We start from the raw sequence: 18,309 nt of genomic DNA on the forward strand, positions 1-18,309 counted from the left end.
ATTTTACACTTTATGCGTAGACTTTATAGATTATTCCCTGAAAACGTTAATGATTTGATAAAACTTAGTGATTACGCATCACTAATGCAAAATAATTATGTACTAATCAATTAAATCAACGTAATTTTTAATAAGATTATGATAAAAATGGACAAATATACTATAAGACTATTATTACTTATTATACTACAATAAAAACTTGAACAAAAACTTATTAATAAATATAAATTTTGTCACTCTTTATATATTATTTGTCATTATTTTTTATGTTATAAAAATATTATTTATAATAGTTCTAAAATTAGAAAATGACACAATAATTATATTAGAAGTTAATATATATATATATCCTAAATAATTACTAAAAAGTATTATATAAATGAAAAAAAAAATCCTAATAATATAATTAATATAAATTTATTAAATATTTATAAATTAATGTTTATTTATTACTAGTCACAAAGTATTAATTATTATAATGCTAAAATATTTGTGTCACGTATTCAAAGGAAAAAATATTAAATTAGTATTATTGTATTTTTTTTATATAAAGCTTTCATTTTAGGCATATGTATGCAACTTGACATATCAGGTAGGCTGACACCCCAAATAACAATAATCATTTGTCATCACATGAAAAAATATTATTAAAAGAAAAAAGAAAATACAAAAAAATATGGGGGATTAGACCAAAACCCATATGATTACAAAAACGACATATAGGTAAATTATACCTATTCATAAAGAACTCTAAGAATAGACTAAATGAAAGCCTATTATACCAATGAAATGAGTCTCTATGAATAAATGTTAAGTGAGGCATTTTATCCGCACACGCATTCTCTTCATGAAAAATATAAGTAACCCTAAACCTTATTTTCCCACAGTAATTAAGACAAGTGTTCCACCAATTACGAAGCATCCACGAAATCTTAGTACTAGCAGTAAATGCATCACTAACCAAGGCAGAATCACATTCAAGCCATACATTAGTAAGACTCATCTTTTGAGCTTTCTCCATAACATATATAACTACATAAAACTCAACAACCAAAACAGTTTGAACGTCAATAAACGCATAAAAACTACCAATAAACTCCCCCATACTAGCAAGACCAGGATAATCCCTAGCCGCACCATCAATGTTAATTTTAACCCAGCCTAGTGAAGGAAACTCTCATCTAACAGTAAGAGAACGAAGAACTTTACCACTACGAGTATTAATATCAAAAAACTTAATCACATTGAAATCCAACATATCCTTTTTCATTGAAGCTTTAGACTAATTTCTCATTAGACACGTGAGATCTTATGACCGAAATAGTCTGAGAAACATCAATTTATCCTAAAATCTAACATAATTCCTCATACGTCATATCATCCAAATAGAAAAAACGTTATCACAACCAACTTAATCAATTTAACCAAAGGACTATCACTCTTAATAAAAGAAAGAAGATCATCCTTATTAGAGAAATGAGAATTAATAAAAATCTGGAGAACTCAACTCCAAATATGTAAAGCAGTAGAACATTTGAAAAATAAATGTTTAATAGATTCTTCCTGCTTTCCACAAAACAAACACATAGAACACATATGCAAATCTTTATTCTGAATGTGCTGATCTGTAGCCAATGAAAAATTTCCAGAGTATTAGAGTTTTGGAAGGAGGAATATATGAAGACCAAATGATTTTACCCCAACCACAGGGAACTCTTGGATCTAAGAAAAAAGTCCTAGCCGATTTTAGAGTGAAATGACCATACTCATCTAGAGTCCAATTAGGAATATCATGTTCCTCCTGATAAGTGTCTAATTTCAGTAATATTTCATATTAAAATATAGGCACTTATGAGGATTTATTGCTAATTTACATATAAAATAATCTCTAATTTATGAATTTATACCTTTTTACATTTTGTATGATCTTTATTTGAATAAGAGTATTTTATTCCCAAATTTGGTGTTAATTGCAGATTTCTAAGGAAGATTGGAGATTTGGATTAAAGATGAATGATTTGAGCCAAAAAGATAAAGATAGAAGGTCCCAGAATGAAAGAAAAAAAAAGAAAGAAAGAAAGATTGGGCCTTTTTATGTTTTATCATTTAGCCCATTAGCGCGACACAATAAACAACCTAACCCTAGAAAACTAGGATAAATAGAGGGCTAGAGGCTCAACCTTAGGGTGCTAGATTGAGAGGAAAACACCATAAAGTGAATTGTAACCCAATTGGGAGAATGGAAGGTGATAGAAGTATGCGTGGCTAATTCTACCCTTTGGGATTGGGAGTAATCTGCTCAAACTCTTATGTATTGAGGTGATATTTTATATATTAATATTCAGTTTCTTGATTGATTATTGGTATTGTTGTTTTACTTTTAATTTTTCGTGACAAATTGAGAATCTTAAATATGACCGGGAGGTATTTTTAGGGTTCAGACCTAAACAACAATACTTAACATATTTGAGTGCTAGGAATAGACTTGAAATGTTAATTGCTATTAAACGTCTGAGCTTCGTTCTAAGTTGTTCTTATAATTATGCGAGGGATCGATAGTTAGGGGACATTCTTAAGGATTTTATATGCGAGGAATCGATATAAATGATTTTTATACGGGCATCAATTTCAATTAAAGAACTTAATATTAACATGCTAATCAAAATACATGAGAGTGAGAGAGATGAAACTTAATTCCAATTTTTCCAATTGAAGCAATTAATTCTTTGTTTGTTTTCTTATTGATCAGTGCCAACATAATCACTTCAAACTCTTTTTTATTGTTCTGTTGTTATATTTAGCGAATATTGTACTCGATGATTCACTGTTCTTTGTGGGATCGATATCCGTCCTTAGGGACAATTATTACTTCTGACAAATGCGGTGCACTTGCCGTAAAAAGTCATCACCTCCCTAATCATGATATTAGTAAAAAGATGAGGCATTTGCGGTAAAGACAAGGGAATATTTCAATCATAACCAATCCAAAATTAGGAGACTATATCCGGAATACTATCACCATCAGATAACCCTGCAATGTTTGATAAAGAAGTAGTAGAACACCATTTATCATTCCAAAAATTAATAAGAGTACCCGTGCCAACAATCCAGTAAGTATGATCAAGAATGGTTTCATAAAACTATTTAATTTCATACCAAATAGATGAGGATCTATAAACCACTATAAGTTATATTTTGATTTAAGAACTTTGGCTTTCAGGAGAAGAGACCAAGACTTATTACTATAAGCAAAATTCCAAGCAAACTTAAGAAGATACACATTATTTTCATGATGGAGATTAATAATCTTCAAACCTTCATTCTTAAGAGGAGAACAAATCTTAGCCCAATTAACTATTTTTATGCCTTTTTTTTTTCGGTATATCACTCATCCAAGTAAAATTTCTACACTACTGTTTGACTTGCTTAAGAATTGAAACATGCCATTTATACATATTAAAACTATACGTTAGAAATCCAGTAATGACCGTATTAACCAACTGAATCTGACCCATCATGCTAAAAGATCTTCCTTTCCAAGATGCTAACTTCAATTTGATTTTATCAGCCAAAGGCTGTAGAAAATTGACACTTTGTAAGCCACATTACCTCCCCTAACCTTTTTAGAAAGCATGTTAATAGTTTCAGAAGAAACACTAATACAATCTTGAAAATTGAAAGCCTATCCGTCAATATTTTGTAAATAATCTTAAATTTTAAATTACCGACAGCAATTGGCTTGTAATCTTTAATGGAATCAGCACCCTAAATCTTAGTAATGAGAGGGGCCACATTGCTATCATTCTAAGAAGAACCCAATTTTGCTTAAAAAACTGCTGAACAGCTTTGCAAACATCCGACCCAATAATGTCCCAACAAGAATGAAAGAAAACACCCCCAAAATCGTTTGGACCAGGAGCACTATTACCATTAAGATTAAAAAATGCATTTTTAATCTTCAAATAATTCGGGCATTTAATCAACATAGTATTCTCCTCAGAGAAAACCATTTCAGAGATATAAGTTCCAATAAACTCTTCTATACTACATGTAGCCTGATCATTAGAACTAGACCCAGCATAAATATTTTTATAAAAATCCAAGATATGATTCGCAATGAGTTTAGGATACTCAATAACCTCATTCTCAATCCTTAGTTTGTGAATCTCACTAGAATTATTTCGCCTCTTTACCACAACATGAAAAAAAAACAATATTTTTATCCTCATCTTTAAACTAAAGCATCTTGGCCCTCTCTTTCCAAAACAAGTATTGACAATGAAGAACATGATCAAACTCCTCCTTAACAATCCTTTCTTGACAAATAAGCCCATCAATATCAATATTATTGTATATTTAAATTTATTATCTTTATTTCTAAGGTAATATTATTTTCATTTTGTCACATCACAATTAATATGGATAAATATAAAAGTTTTCACTATTTTTTAATTTGTCAATTTTTTTCTATTAATACATGTCACAAATAATTACATATTAACATAAAATATCATATGATAAAACTATTTTTCTTTTGATAAGAATATTAATAAAAACATTATTGAATGTTTATAAATTTATAATGATCATATAATATTATTATTATATCATTAGTAATTATTTATAAAAAGTAAGAAATTTATTTTACTTTTTAGATAAAAAATTATTAATGAGATAACTAAATTATCTATCTATTCATACATTTGTACTTGTTATTATGATATTAATAAATAACTTATTAACTTCTTAAAAATAATAAACATAAATAATGACAAAATTAGTTTTACAAAATGATATAAAACAATACTTAATAATTTATTATTTTTATCAATAACATTGTTTTCTTTATCCTCTTTTGAATCAATACTTTGATCATCATTTTCTTCCTTGTCGTCATCATCAATAACTTCTATAGGCATTATTGGATTTTCATTAGTTGTGAATTAAGTTAAGTCATTTATATCCAATGAAAATTCATGCTCATTATCTGAAACATTAGATACAAATGAGATTGAGTCAATGTATTTGTTTTCTTGACACACTTCATTTGAACATTAATCTGACATATATTATACCAATCTCGTGGCTTTATTTTCACTACAATAAGTCATTAGGGTCTTTGGTGTCCTTAACATAATACACTTGTTGAGCTTGATTAGCTAAGACACATGACTCATTAGTCCTCAATTTATGCTTATTATTATTAAAATAAATCCATATTTTTCTTCCTTGTACCCTTCTAATTCCCTTGGAGTACACATCACACCAATCACATTTAAATAAAATAATATTATTTTCTGTAGAATAATCTAATTTAACGATATCAGTCAAGACACCAAAGTAAACTAAATTACTCGTATTCTCATCACCTTTTGTTACGAAGTGGACTTTAAGCCTAACTCAACCCCATAAAACCGGCTCATAGGATTGAGGTTTGCACCCACTTATATACAATGAAAGGCTCTAATCTCTAGTCGATGTGGGATCTCCAACACCTTTAACTAAAATTTCACTATTTTGTGATTTCAAATATATATATATATACATATATATATATACATATATATATACATACATATATCATTTACATTAAACTTCCAACCATTTATTAAAATTATATATCTTGAAAAACATTTGAATCTAGTCCACAAGCTAAGTGAATCATGAATCATTTATTCTTATGTCACTTTCTTTTTTCAAAAGGGCAAACTATTGAAAAAAAAAAGGTGAATATGCTTAATCTATATAATAATAATCAAAGAAATTAAATTAATTCTTACATACTTTTTTAACCATTGAAATTTTTTATTAATGTCTTTGTAACATTTTACGAAATTTCTTTATCCAATTCTTGTTTGTGTTGTCTAATAATAAAATACATTATTATAACGAAACATATAGTTACAATAATATAAATTTTTAATTTAATAAAATCACTTACTCAATAAAAGGTCTTCATCACAATTTTGGAGAACAAAATTTCTTGTTTGCTCTTATTTTACTACATTTAACTCAGCGTATTTTCTAATTGCAATAGTTTTTCAAGTTGTAGAAATTTTTTAGATTTGATTTATTTAAGTGATGTAGGTAATCTTCATAATTTCTTCCATGTTTATTTAATATTGTCTCAATTTCATCAAAATATCTTTAAGAAAAGTGCACACATTCTTGTACAATACATCCTATTCGATATGATTTGATCTTATGGAAGTACATTTCAATTGGATATGTCAAACAATGTTGTACTTGGTCTACAATGTTTGTCTCATGTACTAAGTGAATGGGTAAATGAACAATTATGTCAAAAAAAAAAAGGAAAGAATGAATATTTTCTTTAACTTTTTTTTAGCAATTGTAAAGTGTCTAAAGTCAATGTTTTAGACCACAACTCTCTAACCGAACTTAGTTCAATTAGGGTCTCACAAACTTTCTTTCAAAATACATCATGAATTGAAATGGAGGAAAGTGATATAAATATACATGACTATCATAACATTTCATCCTATATATTTTTCCTTCTTAGATGTTTAAATCAACTAGAAAATGACAAAATATTTGTTTTTTCTAAGATATTATTGTATAACATGCATATGAAAATATATATTTTTCTTATTGAGTCATGGTTGTATGAAACTTTGAACATATGAATAATATTAAATCAGAAGTTTATATTATCTTGTCTTTTTTAAAGATCCATCAATATTCATATTATGTTGTCATATTTTTTTTCAGTAGATTGTGACATAATTTACCTCTCTAGTAAGGCAATTCAAAATATTGTCTTTCTTCCAATTCTTAAATAATTTAATATTTTTTTCTCACTTTCTTTTTCGGGTAAACTTATCAAACGTCACCTGGATATATTTACCATTAATACAAGTTTAAATATATAGATATTAATTAAAACAAATATGTAAAAAAACAGTAAAAGTTAATGTATGAAGAAAGATAAAAATATGGTTACAATTAAATGAAAAAAATACTAATTGTTATTTTTTTAAAATTTACTTAGTTAATACGTTTTAAATTAGACATTAATTTAATTTTTATATTGAAAATATGTCATTTATTAAAATCATCTCATAAAGATAATATTTAGATATACAAATTTATTCAAGATAACATAAAATAAAAATAATGTTGTTTTATCTTTTGCCTGTATTAGTTTAAATTCACATTTAAAAAAAATATTATCTACTACTAATGTATAAATTTTAAAATGAATCTAAACAAATAAGATAAAAATAATAATATTCATGTTCAAAACTTTCACTATTGCTCAAAGGATAAGATTAATTACCGTGAATTAATTTAGTTTATTTCAATATATTATATTATTTAATGTTGGAACTTAAATTTAAAATAATTATTCAAAATAAAATTATTAATAGTTTATAAAATAGATGCATCTACTTAAAATGATTCTTTTATTGACGCATCATATGTTTCTACGTCGTTATTCTATAATTCATTTAATTTATTATGTACATAATTAGTAGCTCATATATTTTATTTCACATGATAAAACTACATCTCTGTCTATTTTATCAGCTTGAGATCACTGTACTAATATCAAGTTGTACAATAATAATTATAAAAATTATATATTTTTTAGTTTTGTTTAAGTACAGAGTACAAATAACAAAGACTATGTGTTGTAAAACTTATAAAATAATAAAGCTAGTAGTTTTATTTGGCAAGCCTATAAGTAATTGTACAATACCATACTTATTGTTTATGTAAATAAATAAACTGTCTCTAAGACTGCTAGCAAAGTATAGTTTTATTGGCAGGCTATACATTTTTTAGCCCTTATATATATTCTATGAGTATATAAATATACAATTCTTTTTCGGCTTAACCGTATTTATTATCCGAACTATATAAAGTCTTTCACTTTTTATTTAAATGAAAACTTTAATAAAACTATTTTTAACATTATATTGAATAAATTAGTTAAGTAAAACCCAACCTTGTATAAAATAAGTAACATGTATTGGTTTTTCAACCAAATGGTGTGATATTATTCTATTATTACGCAAATGAATAAATTGTAAATACATTCACATTTAATAAAGTGTGATTAGAAACATGATTTTGAAATGAAGAAATTTTACTTTTAAACATACACTACAAAAAAATAAATAAATAAAAATCAATTTTATAGATAAAAAAATTAGTTATTATATTGATTATATTATATTATATTATATAAATTAAAAAAATTATTAAAAATAATTTTATTATTGATAAATATTTTTAAATTGGATTCAAATTATTTATTAAGATTTTTTAAACCAAATTTAGAATATAAATAATTAGTAGTTAAAACCTCGGTAGTTAATTAAATATCAATTTATAATTTATTTATTAATAATAGAAATTAATTTAAAAAATAATAATTTTTTTAATCTCTAAAATAATATCTAATTTAGTCAATATAATAATTAATTATTATTTTTTTCTAAAATTGAATTCTATTTAATCATCATGATTTTGAAATGAAGAAATTTTACTTCTAAACATAATTTTGGATCAAATGAAATTTTTATACAACCACTTTTTTAAAAATTATATATTTTTGTAAATTGATTTTTTTTTTTAAATGGAGAAGTGATTTACATTGAAATCATGTAAGCATGAACTCAATTGAATTTGAATTTTCTTTTAAACTTTGTTCCATTTTTTTAATTAACTGATTAATTTTTATATAAAAATGGTTATTTCAAAAATTAAAATGTATATATGTTTTTTAATTTAAAATTAATGTTTGTATTAATTTTAATCTACAAAATTTTTAAAAAAATAGTTCATTACAAAAACCAAACAAAGTTAAAATTCAATATACGATTTCATTGTAATGCATTTCTCTGTTACGAAAAGAATTTGATTTAAATAAATATATAATACCTAAAAATGTACTTGTATATAAAAAAATTTAAAAGTTATATTACAAAAAATTTAGTTAATTTAAAATTTTAAAAACTTAATTTCAAACTCAATTTATTTAAATACGTAATTTTTTAAAAATTTATTAATGAAATAGCATTATACCAATTTGATATAATTAATTAAAAAAATAATATATTTTAAAATAAGTAAATATATATGATTTTTTATAATAATATTAACAAATTATATAGTCGTTATTTTTTAAAGAAAAGTTATTTAATTTTTTATTTTATTAAATAAAGAAGTTATTTTTTGTTTATTCAACAGTAAAATTGTTTAATTGTTTAACTATTCTATATTTTTAAACCTTTTTTGTCATTTTGCAGGTAATTTGATCATACGGGTAGTTAGTTATTAAACGAAATATATGTTATATAGATACAGATAATATCTTATCTTAAATAATCTTTTTAATAGACTATAGATAATCTTGTATAATCTTATTACTAAAATATTATCTTAAATAATCTTTTTAACAGAATATATATTATCTTAACTAATCTAGTTTTATCTTAAAAAATCTTTTAGAAAAAATGCAGTTGTTATTTCCAATAACAACTTAGTTCCCCTTGAGCTATAAATACCAACGAAGAGCATTGGCATTGGACATCGCAAGTTCATTGAGTAGAACGAAAAGGAGAAAAAAGAGAAAAGAGGAGCAAGAGATATAGAACCAGGGGCAACTTTCCAAGAACACATATCCATGGCAAGAAGCTTCTTCCTTGTGCTATTTGCAGTAGCCACCCTGCTTCATGGCTCCGCTGCACAGACCAGACACATGGTGGGTGATTCCACTGGCTGGACCATCCCTTCCGACGGTGCTGCAACCTACACCACCTGGGCTTCCGACAAAACCTTCACATTGGGTGACACTCTTGGTACGTTAATCTTCCAAATCTTTCTATTCATTGGTTTATTATTTATGTGTTATTCAAATTACAAATTTATGCATTATAATTTTTTTATTAATGACTTTTGCAGTGTTTAACTTTACCAACGGCCGACACGATGTGGCTAAGGTGACGAAATCAGCATATGACGCATGCAACGGTGCCACCACCCTTTTCACCCTTACCTCCGGTCCAGCGAGCGTGGTGTTGAACCAATCAGGGGAACAATATTATATTTGCTCCTTTGGAACACACTGTTCTCTCGGTCAGAAATTGACAATTAACGTTGTTAACGGAACCTCTGCCACTTCTTCCCCTGCCCCTCAACCCAGTAGGAGTGGTTCTCCACCAACGGCTAGCCCTGTCCCCACACCAACACAAGCACCTGCTCCAGGCCCATCCGCTGAACCAGTTACTTTCACTGTTGGAGACACCTTAGGCTGGACCGTTCCTGCTAATGGTGCTACAGCTTACGCATCCTGGGCCTCTGGCAAAACCTTCAAGGTTGGAGACATACTAGGTAAGTCACCATCCATCATTAAATTAAACACTTACACATTTTTAAGAGATTTATAGTTGGTCAAAACTTGAATCATATAATTAACCAGAAACATCTATGGTTTGTGTTTTCCAGTGTTCAACTACCAATCTAACACACACAACGTTGAGGAAGTGACAAAGGAGAATTTCGATTCTTGCAACTCAACCTCTCCTCTTGCCACTTACACCACTCCACCTGCCAGAGTGACTCTCACCAAATCCGGTGCTCACTATTTCATCTGTGGCTTTCAAGGCCACTGTCCAGCAGGTCAAAAGCTTGTCATCAATGTCACCGGCAGCAACGCCACCTCGCCTTCCCCCGTCGCCACCCCACCTTCCGCCACCACCTCTCCGACCACCAACCCTTCTATGCCTTCTCCTGCAGGCTCTCTCGCCCCTCCCCCACTGAACTCCGGAGCTGCATCTCTCGGACTTGTTGGAGTTTCTGCCACCCTTCTTTCACTGGCCGCGGCTTTCTTCAATTAGATATACATGAGATTTTAGTTAGGAGTGTTTATTATTATCGTTTTTCCATTGTTTTTCATGAATTTGTAATATTCCATAAGTACTTGTAACTATTATAATACATATCTACATATTTATAGAATTTTTTAGAACATTCTTCATACATAATTAAGATTTACAAATATTTTCAAATATAAAATTGAAAAGAATATTCTAAAGTACTCCAAAATCTCCAACTACAATGAGATTCTTCAATTGGAAATTATGAAAATAACGTTTTTAAATTCCTATAATATGAGTACAAAATAGTTAAATTTGGATGACAATTTAAATTTAAATAAAATATAAAAAAATTTATTTAAGATTGTTATTTTTAATATATTTTATTTGAATTGAAGTTATTATCACAATTTAGTTCAAATATTTTTCATTAAAATAATAAATAATATTTTTTTTTAAATATAAATATATATAGTAATTTTTAAATTATGTAAAAGTACATTATCTGTGAAATTTTTTATTTTATAGTATATAATATCAATATTTTATTTTATTTTATTTAAAAAATTATATATGAAGTTGAAAACTTAAAACTAATTCTTTTATAAAAATAAACTTATCCTATATTAGTTTTTTATATACTAAAATTATATATAAAACATTTTAAATAAATTAGATTAAAAATAAGTTGTGCTAAAAATTAAAAATATTTACTATTCTTTAAAAATGTTTACTAACTTTAAAAATATTTAAAAAGTACTAAATATTTTTAATTTTTAGCACAACCTATCAAACAAAGTTAAATTCAATACAGGATTTCATTGTGATGCATTTCTCGGTTACAAAAAGAAATTGATTTAAATAAATATATAAAACCTAAAAATATACTTGTATATATAATTTAATATATATATATATATGTGAGTATTATAAATTTTGTATTAATTTAAAATTTTAAAATCCTTATTTCAAACACAATTTATTTATATTTGTAATTTTTTTAAAATTTATTCATTTATGTAAATAACGAAATAACATTATACCAATTTGATAAAAAAAACTACATATGACTTATAAATATAACATCCTTATATTTTTTTTCATATCTAATAATCATAATCTGCATGAAATATCAAAATAAATATATAAACATGATATAAATATGTTTAGAGTTCTTTAATATAGTGTTTCAAAATATATTACCCTTCATAGGACTTTAAATATGTACATAAAATTAAAATAAATATTCACAAGAAAATAAAAAATTTCATCATCCAGCTTCTCACTAGGGAACTCTATCACCAGCTATTTTTAAAATTTTTAATATAAATATAACTTTAAATATCCACATAAAGTCACCAATTCTCATACATTTTCACACAACCATCAAGTGTCTATCAAAATTCACAATTAATCTTTTTCATGTTAGACTTCTATTGACTCACAACATATGGACACTTGATGATACTTCCGGAAGACTCTTGTATTGAAATTAGAATCCTGAGACCTGCACCTGTCATACTACTTGTTGTGAATCCACACAATCATCCATGCGCATAAACATCTCAATATCTCATCATCTCGTATGACAGAGTAAATTCATATGACCTGAAAGACCAAATTATATTTCAAACCGCAGACAAAGTCATATGAACCTCCATCAACTCTCACCAACTGAATAACTTCTATGTGATTCCTTATATCACTAGAGTCAGAATTGTCTCATTGGATCGAGACCTGACATATCAATACACCCTAATAACAATCTGAACACAGTATTTCCTTTCCTGAAAATACTATGTTTTGATCACACTTTCACATCATTCCATACCTTATGTAACACATCAATATACCATTCAATCGCATCATAATTTAAATTTTCTAAACAATCAAAACATATCTCAAAATTTAGTTAAACACATAACTAATTTCCCCTAACCATATTTTTAAATAAAATTTGAAATTTTCACTGAAAAACAATGAACAATAATAAACTAAGCTTCAAAAGCAAAATAAAATTTAAGTTTTTTTTTCAATAACTCATTTCACTTCAAAAGTAACTTACACTATATTAACTATACAAATCAACCAACTTTTCATATTCAAACAAGAGCATCAACCTTAAATCATTCATATCAAAATCAACATATTCACATTTTATTTCAAACAATATTCTATATTACTCATAAACAATCAATCCTGCAAACAAAATTTAGAATTGGTGACCACATCACCCCCACATCCAGATCTTCTAGCCTAAGGTTCTATTGAAAATTTAAACTAGCTTCCCTTACTTGAACTTGAGCAAATGCTCACCAAGAACTCGAAACCTACCAAAAACTCAAGGATAACTTAACCTAACTTGCACCACAAAGTCCTGATAAAAAAATCTAATTATATTACTAGGATCTTGAGCTAATAGAGATTAACCCTGAAGCTAAAAGAGTCTCATGCAAATCCTATGCAGAGACAAACCTAACAACTTCAAAAATGGACTCAAAGAAAAGAGCAAAAATGAACTTACTCTACTAAAAATTATGATCAGACAGTCTTTTAGTATTCACTGCCAGAAGTCTAATGGTGGATTCCGATCGTCAAACTGATGAGTGAGGGGATCAAAATCTTAGAGAGAATGCAGATGAAAGAAAAAAAAAGTTTTTAGAAAGATAGTAATTCTTTTAAAATGAAATATGCATAACTGAATTTCTATTTATATACTCTTTTAACTACAATAATAAAATATTCAGGTATTTTAATTTTACCACTTCTACTATAAATCCGTCTTTTTAATAGTTACTTTAGTATTTTTCTATTTTTATCCTTAATTCAAATGATTCCCCAATTTCCCTCTATTTTATAAATTTACTTCTCGCAACAACTTTGTTTATGGGCTTCACATGTTAACATAATATTAAGTTTCCTAAAAATTTAAAATACATGATGATGCATAAATTCATCAATATATGCACAAAAAATTACATGGGAACTTGAAGTTGTGACTATTATATTTGCGTTTTTGTCAAATTTTTTTGTATTAAAACTTATGAATTAGGAAATAAAATGATGAATATAATGTTGGTAAGCACTAAAATTGTTTGGTGGAAAATGTGTTGTGTTAGTGAAGAAGAAAGAAGGAACATGTATGGTAGGATGAGTGTGAAAGGAGTTGTTGAATGATGTGAATTGCCGGGATGAATGGAAATATAGATGTAAAACGTGGATCTATGATATACACTTAAATATCTCAAGATATAAATTTTTTAAAGAATAATAATAAATCATAAAAATATGAGAAAGACCTCTTAAATATATATTACGCTTTGGAAAATAAAAGTGCTACTTTTCATGATAAATGAATAGAGAATTACTTCTAGAAAGAAACGACAACGACTTTTTTATTCCATTTGTTCAAAGTCAAAATGAAACAGCACTGAGTCGAATTTTAGCGTGTTTTTTTTTTGTCAGGAACTGGAAAATGTTAAAAAACCGTTTTATATTAATTAAAATGAGAAATTGAATAAAATATTTGAAAAAAAAATCATTATCTTTAAGATTTTGGATTTAAAATGTTGATTTATATTTCAATATTGGTATAATATGAAATGTCATTAGTTGATGAGATTTCCAACATTTTATTATAAATTTATTTTTAGAATATAATTTGTTAACATGTAAATCACCTTCACGTATTATTATTTAAAACAAAAATTAATTTGCAAGTAGACAAAATCAAGTTAACTAACAATTCATTTAAAGGACTAACCAAAAGTTAGTGGTGACTTAAGCATTCACATATAAACTTTTTTTATATAGAATTCTAATATTTTTATTATTTTGGAATGATGATGACCTGAAGCTGAAGCATGAATGACCCAACCACACACATGGGTACCACTATTAACATGAAGAGAAAACAATAACAATAATCTCTAACATGGGCCTTTCGTGCCCACCAAAAACCTTGGAATTCGTCTCACCATTGTAAATTTAAAAGTGTATTTAATGGTAGAATAAAACACGTTTTGGGCCGTTTACGTTTATTATATTAACTTTGTGGAGATCTAATTCAATTTATTACATTAATTGTTTGTGATGGCCATGGCTTGCTTTTGTGCAGTCTACTATTATAATTTTCTGCCTTCATTTTATACAACTTTATTATTATTGAAAGAACATAGTGAGTGTGGCTATAAAAATTAATTATTTAATTTCATTTATTTGTTGGATGAGTGTGCAAGGAAGCATGAAGGATATTTAAGAAAAAAAATTGTTTCAATTGCCCTTTTCTTTTAAGAACAAATGTTTGAACAAGTTTAAATGCATAAAATACCACCGAGTATTTCAATTAACTAATTACTTTTAATTTAAGTCAAATGTATACATAAAAAACACTTTAAACGATTAATTTATACTTTAAACAAAGAACTGAAAAAGTAAAAGACTATAATGCTTCCGTGACCTCTACATTAAATAATTAATAATCTTGCAAAAGTTGTCCTCATTCCACTTGATAAACACTTTGTCAGACTTTAAACAATTATGTATTATTTTAGAGAGGCTTTACAACTAAAATTATTAAGAGACTTGTAAAAAATGTTAAATAGATATGTTTTTGAAATATTAAATAAATTATCTTCTATATTAAACAATATATTATTTAAGTGATATATCGAACTATATATACACTAAAGGTTTACATTATAAAATCATTATTTATAATTTGTGTGAGTCATATCTAAGTAAAACTAACTGTTCTTACTATCATAAATATTATTTAATATTTTTATTTAAAAGTTTTATATATTTAAGATAAAAGTGTTCATTTGAAAGAAGAAAAAAAAATCAGAAAACTCTAAAAGTCTAACGACAAATATTTTTTTCAAACGTAAAATTCGCACATAAGGACATGCAATAAGATTATTGAACAATAATATATGGACAACCTCAATTTTTATACAACTACATTATCATTCACAATATTATTATTTTAATATTTTTTTATATTATTTAATTACAAATTTATTCTTTACAATATTTATTATAGTTGTGACCACTATCATTTTCCAAAAAGATTATTAGTCTATTAGCAAATCTTCTCTGTCATATTCTACCTTTCTAAAACAAATATAATATCATCTTATTGAATATTTTTGCAAATATGAACTTAATTTTACATCTGACTATAAAAAAATGTTTCGGTTTGTAATAGTGTACAAAATCTAAGATATAACTGTTAAAATAATATTGAGATTTTATTTGGAGAATAAGTTAAAAAAAATAGTTGAATGATTGGTTAGAAGTATCTTCATATAATACTTCTAATAAAGTTTAATATTAGTGAAAGTTTGAAGTTTAGGCCGAATATAATATCAATTGTGGAGATGAATTAATATAAAGACGACTTATATTTCTATTATATTTGTTATGAGGAAAAAAGTGTCTAGATTGAATAATCTTTACTTGTAAAACATTTTTAAAAGACAACACTAAATTCATGTTTTTTTTTTTTGCTAAAGTTTTTTTAGAATTTAGAAATGAAGGCGTGAGATTAAATTTTGGGTCAAAATGATAATTAAAAAGTCACAATTAATTTCTGTTTTTTTAATAAAGGAAGATTAGAACTGGATTTATGTTTATGAAAAGAGTAGTCTTAAGTTACGATCTAATATATATCATGGTTAATAATAAATAAATATAGTCACTCTTGATTATACTTCCTTTGTTACATAATCATTTGAAACAATCTTATTAAACAAGTCCAACTCTTTTTATAATACATTAAATAAAAATGATAACTAATTAATTTGAAAGCATATTACGAAAACAGTAAAATTTCATTAGAATGTGAAAATATAAGTTAATTTATGACTGAGAGAACATTCATTTTGAAAGAAAAGGAATAATAAAATGTCCTCACAACAACTTAAATTAATTTATAATAGTTACCTCAATGAACCTTCTTTTTAATGTCAAAGTTAATTAGAATACGCTAAAGATATTATTTCATCCCATGTTTAAGTTTATAATATTCATAATAACTATTTAAAATTATATCTAAATTCATTTATAATTAATTGATAATATAAAAAATTTACACTCACAATCATAATAAAAGTTATCTATTTACTATATCACACTTAAAAAATATTTAAAAAAGCACACTTAAAAAATAATCTCACTTACTATTCATCTTTTTCTTTAAACCGAACAAAGCATAAATAAGTGTTCAGCAATATTTTTTTTTAAAGTGTTAATCACTCTGCTGATTAAGAAATTTTTTTATTTTATACTTTAAAATACTTTTCTTTCTTCAATGCAATCTCAATGTAATATTCAATAAAAGTTATATGTTGATTGATTTCATAACTCATTTTTAAAATATATAATATAAAGTGAGAACTTTTGTAATATATATATATATATATATATATATATATATATTATAATTAGAATTATAAGTTCACTTATATATTATAATTTATTTTTATTTAAAAAAATAATATGTTATTGATTATTTTGAAAAAAATAAAGAATTGTGTAAGTTGATCAAAAAGTAATGATTAACATAGTAGCTATGATGTTAATAGAGTAACCTTAAGTACTTTTCACTAAATATAGGAGGTTTAGAAAATTTATAAAATACTTTTGCCATCATGTCAATATATAGGGATGGCAAAGCGGGGCGGGCCGTGCGGGTCGATCCGCGGCCCGCAAGTAAAAAACGCGGGACGGGATAACCTTTTCAACCCACTAACCCGCATTAGCCCGCAACTCGGGCGGGCCAGTAGCGGGGCGGGTCAGACTGGCCCGCAAACCCGCAAGAAAAAAATATTGGCACTTAGTAGTAGCAGGGCAACCTAAACTGGGTCATGCCAATTAAATCAATTTCAAACACGATAAAGGAGCAAGACATCAGAGAATGAGAAGTAAGCAGAGGGTATTTAGAAGTTACCCATGACCAAGCCTTCAGTTGAGCCAAAAATTATCTTATTTTTATTGTATTATTTTTATGAAAAATTAATTAATTAATTGTCATTGTTTTAATATATGCAGATGATGAGGAAAATTATAATTATGAAAAAATGGATGAAGGTTCTACTACAGTGGCATCCAATGTTACTGAAATTGAATAATGTCAATAATGTTTATGTTTAATGTTTTTGAATTAATGTTTATGTTTAATGTTTTGGAATTAGGTATTTTTAATGTTTTGGAAGTGGAAGAATAGTGATATTTGATATTTATCTTAATGTTTTGATGTTTGACTATATTTGAAAAGGAAGGAAAAAAATTAGATTTGATAATAACAAATATATAGGTTTAATTTGACAATTTTTTAATAACAAAATGTAAAAAAATAAATATTTAATTTTTTAAAAAAAAAGAACGCGGGCTGGCCCGCAAACCTGTGGGCCAGCTCTTATGCGGGGCGGGTCGGAAATTCTAGCCCGCAATAACTTTG

At 26.3% G+C, this 18,309-nt stretch overlaps 1 protein-coding gene across 1 annotated transcript; it reads left to right on the top strand.

Annotated features, from left to right (window-relative positions):
• The first annotated feature begins 9,560 nt into the window (after positions 1 to 9,560).
• Positions 9,561 to 10,970, top strand: LOC137807546 (blue copper protein). Its single transcript, XM_068608232.2, has 3 exons — positions 9,561 to 9,830; positions 9,934 to 10,362; positions 10,477 to 10,970. The coding sequence occupies exons 1-3, from the start codon at positions 9,656 to 9,658 to the stop codon at positions 10,866 to 10,868; spliced, it is 996 nt and encodes a 331-aa protein (XP_068464333.1). The 5' UTR covers positions 9,561 to 9,655; the 3' UTR covers positions 10,869 to 10,970.
• Positions 10,971 to 18,309: the final 7,339 nt, after the last annotated feature.

Source organism: Phaseolus vulgaris, chromosome 3 (assembly GCF_051622355.1).
Source record: "Phaseolus vulgaris cultivar YP4 chromosome 3, ASM5162235v1, whole genome shotgun sequence".
NCBI lineage: Eukaryota > Viridiplantae > Streptophyta > Magnoliopsida > Fabales > Fabaceae > Phaseolus > Phaseolus vulgaris.